Here is a 7,147-nt window from a genome sequence, read left to right on the forward strand (position 1 = left end):
CATGCACACCCTTCAAGGTGTCCTGTCTTGTCCTTGACAAGCAGGCAGTGACTTCCTCTGTGGCACTGATCCATCTCATCACTGGTTGTCTCCTCCTGTGTTTGACTTTCCCTGGCATGATTGTCTTCTCTAGTGAGATTTGCCTTCCCATGATGTGCCTGAAGTAGGACGCCTCAGTTTCACCATCTTGGCTTCTGTGCCGTCTTCATCAAGTTCTGGCTTGGTTTGATCGAGGAGCCCCTTCACAAAGCTCTCCTCCAGCACCATGTTTCAAACACATCAACTTTCCTCCCGTCAGCTCTCTTCACTGTCCAGCCTCCACATCCACACAGAGTAGTCAGAAATACAATGTTGTGGATGATCTTGCTCTTGATCTCCAGTGAAATGTCCTTACACTTGATGATCTTTCCTAATTCCTCCAATTCCTCCTCCAAGTCTCAGTCTTTTTCTAATTTCTTGGCAGCAGTCTCTCTTTGGCGACTGAACCAAGGCAGATAAGATCTTTTACAATTTCATAATGCTGCAGTTGTCCTACAAATAACTCACTCTAATTGGACCTGCCTGCCTCTTGCTTTTTAACTGCTCTTCCTCCTGCCCCTGGAGCTTCTATCTGCTCAACTTTAGGCAGAATGCACACAGCCCTGCCTAAAAAGGAACCAAAAAACAGTGTTCTTTGAAGAGTGGAATGCTACTGCCTTTGCTTACTTTGTAATGGGCATGTATTCGATTACTATGCAAAATTGATTCTGCTCCAGCTAGTCATGGAGTGCAGCGAACATCTATGCATAGCACTAAAATCCTGCTAGCTCATCCCTAGGAATCTTGTCCAGTGCCTCTGAGATTCCAATAGGCAGGAAGAGCAAACACTGCCAAGTCAACCTCCGCAGCATTAAGGGAGAGAAGCTTGGAGACTGTGGCACAATCCAGCCAAAGGTAATTACTTCCAAAAATCCCTCTGACTTCCATAAGAAAGTCAAGAAAATGTCCCTGCCCAATACCACTGCAGTCAATCTGAGCAAAAAGTGCTTTTACTGTAGCTGGATTCTGCCTTTTCGGAGAGATTCACAGGCTACTGAGTGCAGTACCTGTTAGCAATTTTTTACAGCTTCAGGATATATCATGCAATCCTGCTTTTAAGCCACATAAGAGATCTCCCCTCATCTGACCCACATTTCTCACATCTGTCCATATTCCCACCCAAAGATTTTAAGCAGTGGACTCACAGGCCCACTGTGGGCTCGTGTGAAAGACATCATGACCCTATAAGGTGGGGATACTGACCCTCAGGCCTGTGGGTTCCACCTGGCCTGTCTTGCACCCCTGTCCTGCTCTCTGGGCTCCAACCATTTGCTACAGGAAAAGCCTGGATCAGACCAAAGGCCCCTCCAGTCCAGCCTCCCATCAGCAACAGAGCTCAGCTGTACGTCCCTGGGAAGTCCACAAACCAGGCATGAAGGCAATTCTTGTCCATTGCCTCTCAGTGCCCAGCATCTGACAAAGGAACAAGCACTGCTTGAGTTTTTAGAAAGGAAAAACTATGAGCAAAACTCACATGTGCACGCACACTCACACACGGGCAGCTCCCTTTTGAGGGCACCCAAATATAATTTTCTATTCCAATTTTCTTGGCACATTCAGGAAAAAAAACCCAAGTTGCACAGCCACTGGCATGGGACTTGGCTGTAGAAAAGGTGAAGATTTGAACAATCAGCCAATGCTCTTTTCAAATGTCTCTCCTCTTCCAAAACCACACACAATCGCATGATTTCTCTAAACACACTGGACCAACCAGGGCAGTGGAAGGCAGGTGAATTCAGCTGAGATTATTCAATAAGAGAAAATGTCCTTCAGAAGAAACTGACAGCTGTAGCGTTTCAAACTCCTGAGGAAACCATTTTCTATTCACCCTTCTCCTCCTTATTGCCCCTCCTTTCTGTCCAACACAGTATCTGCATACTATTAACGACAAAAGGAAATTATGTGCTATCCTCCAATTCCAAAATGGAACTTTTTGCACTCTGCTGTGGCTGACAAGATTGCTGTTGGACACTGCCTGTCGTCCGCAGGACCTCAGCCACAGATACCACAGCATCAACCATTGGATGGAGAATATCTCGAGTGCGCTGGAGCTCAGCCTCAATCATATTCAACTCCTTAATCCTGATTTCTCTATCCAACTGGCTGTCCCGGGCTCTTGCTTCTCTATCCAGTTGGGCCTCCCGAGCCCGGGATTCACGGTCTAGCTGGGCTTCCCGGGTCCGGGCCTCCCTGTCCAAAAGCATTTCCCTTAACATTGCCTCACGAAATTCCCCTGCACTGATTTCTCCCCTCTCGTGAAGGGCCTCCATGGTCTCCCAGGTCCTCCGATAGTCAGTCATGATCTCGTGCATCATTTCTTCATGTGAGCGCCTCTTTCGCTCCCGCATGGATGCCATTCTCTCTGCCGTTGTCAGGGGACGCCCAAGGGAATTGTCTCGTCTGCCTCTGCCTGCAGGGGTAGGACAATAAAGAGGACAAAATGGGGCAGGGGTAATAAAACTGCATGCTGCCCTAAACTCTTCTTTAATATGGTCGGCAGTTCCTGCCTTTTATCCATTCCCCTGTATAATCCCTTGATGCTGGCTTCCAAACTGATGTTGGCCCACACAATCATATGTCAATATTTGCAGAACCTGTGTGAATCAGAAAACCTCAGGAGATCAACAGACAAGCTCCTGACACACAATAACTTTGCTAGCAGAAATTTTGTGGAGGTGGGGAACAGTAGAAAAATTGAACTGTTTTGTCAGTCATCTGTTTTTCAAAGAAGGGAGCCAAAAAGTTACATTACTTTAGCTAAAAATCTAAAGGCCTATGTAGGTGGAAATGGAGAGAAATGAATGTTTTTCATTTCTGAGGCCTGTCATGGAGCAGGGGAAACACTCTTCCCTCTTATTTATTTATTTATTTATTTACTTACTTACCTTCCTACCTACCTACCTACCTATATTTACAGGCTGCCTATAATTGCCGAGGCCTTCCTAGGTGGCTTACCAACAGAGTAAGAACACTTTAAAAACCAATTAAAACATAATAAATTAAACATCTATAAAATAATTAGAAAGGGCCATAGCATACAGGCTAAACATTAAAAAATTTCCTAAAGAGATATGAACACTTTCCTTTAGAAATACTCACCAATGGAGTATTAATTGCATTAAAGGATGCTCCATTGATAACTTTTCCTCTAGAAATGCAAGATTCAATCAATAGAAAGTTATAGAGTAATGCTGTTCTTATCTACTGAAAAGTCAGCTCTACTTGATTCAGTGGACTTAATCCCAGGCAGGGATTAATTCCAGGACTTAAATTTAGGATTTCATGAATTCCCATTCATTTCAAGGGACCCTGTCCTGCTTAACTGTTCTAAAATCAAGACTGTGACTTCCTTTAAGGAATCAGTCCATCTCATATTTGGTCTTCCTTTTCTTCTGCCTTCAACTTTCCCTAGCATGAGGATTTTATAACGCTTTCAAAATCAGACCAGGTGGCATACTGACATCTCCTTCAAATGAGTATTTATTTGAATATTTGATTTACTTTTTGTGGCTTATGTATAATTGCTAGTAAACTGTGTTTTCATATATATGCATAGGTATCCACTGCTACACACACACACACACACATTTTAAAAAACTCAAAAAAGAACAGGGAAAATAATACTGTTGAGGTCTATATGATATTGTTTGCTGAAGAGTCTTATTTTCTTATATATAAATCTGTATGTGTTTACTCAGAAGAAAGCCACACAGAATCCCAAAGATGGGCACAGGAATGTATCTCTAGGGTTCTTGTTATTCTTCTAATCTGTCCAGTAACTAATATTTTCTGGCTTACAAACAGTTAAAATTTAAATGCCACGTAACAGTTAAAATATATAGCATATATACGGTGGTACCTTGGCTCACGAACTTAATCCATTCCAGGACTCTGGTCGTGACCCAAATTGGTCATGAGCCAAGTTAAATTTCCCCATAAGGTTCAATGTAATAAGGTTAATCCGTTCTGTAACCATTTTTTAAATCAGAAAAATGTGAAGCAAAGTGACAAAAACAAAGGTTGTGGCCATCTCCCCCACCCCGCACCCCGACCACAAGCGCGGCCATCTCCCCGCCCCTGCAGCACGACCGAGATCGCGCCTGTCATCCCTGCACACGCCTGTCATCCTGCAGGCGCCCGTCAACCCGGCGCACTGTGGGCACACAGGGGGAGGGAGAGACGGGCGCAAACGGTGCGCTGGGGGTGGGGAGGTGGCCGCGATTGCAGTTCCGTTCGTGCAGGGAAGGTGTGCCTGATCAGAGGCGCGCTCCTGCAGGAAAGACAGGCGGAATCCCAGCCATCTCCCCTGCGGCTCTGCTTTGCTACTCTTGTCTTTCCTGCAGCAGCGCACCTCTGATCATGCACGCCTTCCCTACATGAAAGCAACTGGGATCGTGGCCATCTCCCCACTTTTTGCGGGGGAGGGCGATGGCTGCGATCTTGGTCACCACCCAAAGTGGTGTTCACGACCCAAATCAAAAATTTTCAGAAATTTTTGTTCTTTACCTGATTTGTTCGTGAACCAAGGCATTCGTGAACCGAGGTACTACTGCACTTTAAAGAATACAAAGTAATGTAAAACAAACAGCACAGGCACTGGTAAAACAGCCAGGTAAGGTGGTAAATAACTTGAGGTTTGATAATTCAGCACTGTATATATTTCAGGTTTCCCTAACATTGCTGGATTCAGGACATGAGATGGAGGAATGGAGATAAAGGGGATTCTTTCCTCCTTATTACTTTTATTTCTGCACTGCCTAACAGCCAAAGATCTCTGGTGGTTCACAGCTACAGATTGCAGAAATCTCATACTTAAATAATATCCAATATAACAGAGGGGATGAGTGTATAAAACTGTCTTTAGCACATGACAGCATCAGTCATATGAATGTGTGAAACTGCTCTTTATGTGAAAAATATCAACTATCACAGATGTGAACCAGACCAAGGACTGCAAAATATGTAACATTTGGCTATAACATTAGTAAATATTACCCATTTCCTTCATTTTGCTTTGAGGAACGCACATGACTAAGCATCACAATAACTCTGTTGGCAGTAATGAGAGTCATCAGAGGTACAAAATCAGTGCAGTAGGTGCAAATGCTTATTGTCGATATTAGATAACCCAGTATTAATATGGTACATACTTAGGATAACTGAATATTAGAGTTGGAAGGGGCAGAATGCCGTTGAGTCCAACCCCTGCTCAGTGCAACACTCCCAGTTAAACCATCCCTCTCAGATGGCCCTCCAGTTACATCCTGAATGCCTCCAATGTGGGAGAGCCCACAACCTCCCCCACCCAGAGGGAAATTGGTTCCATTGTCGTGCTGCTCTAACAGTTAGGAATTTTTTTCCTGGTTTCCAGCTGGAATTTGGTTTCCTGTAACTTGAGCCCATTATTCCATGTCCTGTACTCTGTGATGATCAAGAAGAGATCTGGTCCCTCTTTGCGATCGCCTTTCAAGTATATTAACCAATATAAGCACGAAAACTCTAAAACCAGTGACTGTGATTACCACGGCTGGCAATTAGGAGTAACTACCTGCTCAGTGGTTTTATAAAACACTTAGAGCTCCCTTCCTATTCCTCTAGAAGCATGTGTGTCTGTGTTGCAAACGAACCCTGGAAACTCTCCTACATCTACACTACATTTATTATTTGGTTCAGCCACAGCTCGCTTCTGCTTTCATCCCATGAGCTTCCCCCCACCCCAATCCCCTTTCCCCCTAACCAGTCAAGTCCTCCCCATTAATAGTTTTCTACTTGTATTCCTTCCTCCTCCATCCTATTTCCTGCCTGCTACTGTATCCCACAACCCAATTCATTTGCAAGGGTGGAACAGAGACTGCCAGAACTAATGCTGATTGGTTGCTGGGGTGAAAAACTCAGAGGCCTCCTCACTGAACACCTCCAGACCCTCCCAATCCCAGATAAAGCCCCCTTCCCCTCCTTCCAACTTTTTGGCCAGAATTAGCTGAACCAAGACACAGAGTACTGTATGACACTCCAGACAAAGTGAGATGATGGGCAGAGCATCCAGCCTTAGTCAGTTCCTCTTTTAAAATGAATTTCAAGTCTTCATCTTCCTCCCACAGCATATTTAATGGGGGACTCTGAACAGGAGCAAATTCAGGTCATGCCCCCACCCCTGCATGACCCAACAGCCAATCCCTGCAGCATGAGATTCCAGAGTCCAGCATGAGATTCCAGATTCGTATGAGTTCCTACAGCTGGTTTAAACAGAATTGTATGAATTGCGAGGAGCAAAAGGAGAAGAAAAAAGCCACTGCGGTAACAGGGTACTTGCTCACCGGTTACAGTGTGGTGTCCATCTTCACTGGGTCCAGCCCTTGGTTGTCCACATAAAGGCACTGCTTTGTCTTCAGAACACTCCTCCCCAATTGTGGTTTCGATCACGTCCGGATCTGCTACCACCAGCTCTCGAGAGATCCCCAGATTTGGTTCTGTTTCTGTGTCGGTGTCTGCATCCATGCTCGAGAGGGTGTTTGGTGGTGTCATTTGGTTGCCCTCTTCTTCTGAGACTTGAGCCTCCATGTCTTCTGCATCTTCAGTTTTCACGACGACTCGCATGGGCCCATCCATACCAGGCAGGCCTCGATTGGCTACTCCATCCATTTCACCACCAAACATCTGATCCAATTCTCGAAAGTAGCGGCAGGAAACTGGTTCAGCTCCTGCGCATACTTGCGCATCCTTGGCCCTTCGATAACTCCGCTTGAGGTCCCGGGCCCTGTTCCTGCACTGCGATGCATTGCGCTCATGACCCCTGGCGATCATTTGGGCTGAAAGGTCCTCATAGATGTCACTGTTTGGTGGGCGATTTTCAATCCACCTTAGAATCAACAGCTCACCCCAGAGGGCAAGGAAATCTCGAGTTTCTGTCTCTGACCAAACGGGAGCTCGAGGCTGTAAGCGCTGGCGAGGGGTATGAGGCATTTCTGTTTCCACCTACTCCACACAGATGAGTACCAATCTCCACACAGCTCCAGCTTCTTAAATGCCTTAGAATGGACAAACTTTCCTATAAAGACCTAGAAGTCAC

General features: G+C 45.4%; 1 protein-coding gene across 1 annotated transcript; it reads right to left on the reverse strand.

Annotated features, from left to right (window-relative positions):
- Nucleotides 1-1,564: 1,564 nt before the first annotated feature.
- On the reverse strand, nucleotides 1,565-7,115 carry LOC123034529. Its single transcript, XM_044451939.1, has 2 exons — nucleotides 6,396-7,115; nucleotides 1,565-2,488 (listed from the first exon to the last, which is right to left on the reverse strand). The coding sequence occupies exons 1-2, from the start codon at nucleotides 7,039-7,041 to the stop codon at nucleotides 1,977-1,979; spliced, it is 1,158 nt and encodes a 385-aa protein (XP_044307874.1). The 5' UTR covers nucleotides 7,042-7,115; the 3' UTR covers nucleotides 1,565-1,976.
- Between the last annotated feature and the right edge of the window lie 32 nt (nucleotides 7,116-7,147).

This window comes from Varanus komodoensis, unplaced genomic scaffold (assembly GCF_004798865.1).
Source record: "Varanus komodoensis strain SLA01 unplaced genomic scaffold, ASM479886v1 scaffold6_4, whole genome shotgun sequence".
Lineage (NCBI taxonomy): Eukaryota > Metazoa > Chordata > Lepidosauria > Squamata > Varanidae > Varanus > Varanus komodoensis.

Excerpts from the sequence above, each read along its gene's own strand:
- LOC123034529 (XM_044451939.1), bottom strand. The coding sequence starts at position 7,041 with ATGCCTCATACCCCTCGCCAGCGCTTACAGCCTCGAGCTCCCGTTTGG. Across the intron at positions 2,489-6,395 it reads TGGACACCACACTGTAACCG|GCAGAGGCAGACGAGACAAT; the intron begins GTGAGCAAGTAC and ends CTACCCCTGCAG.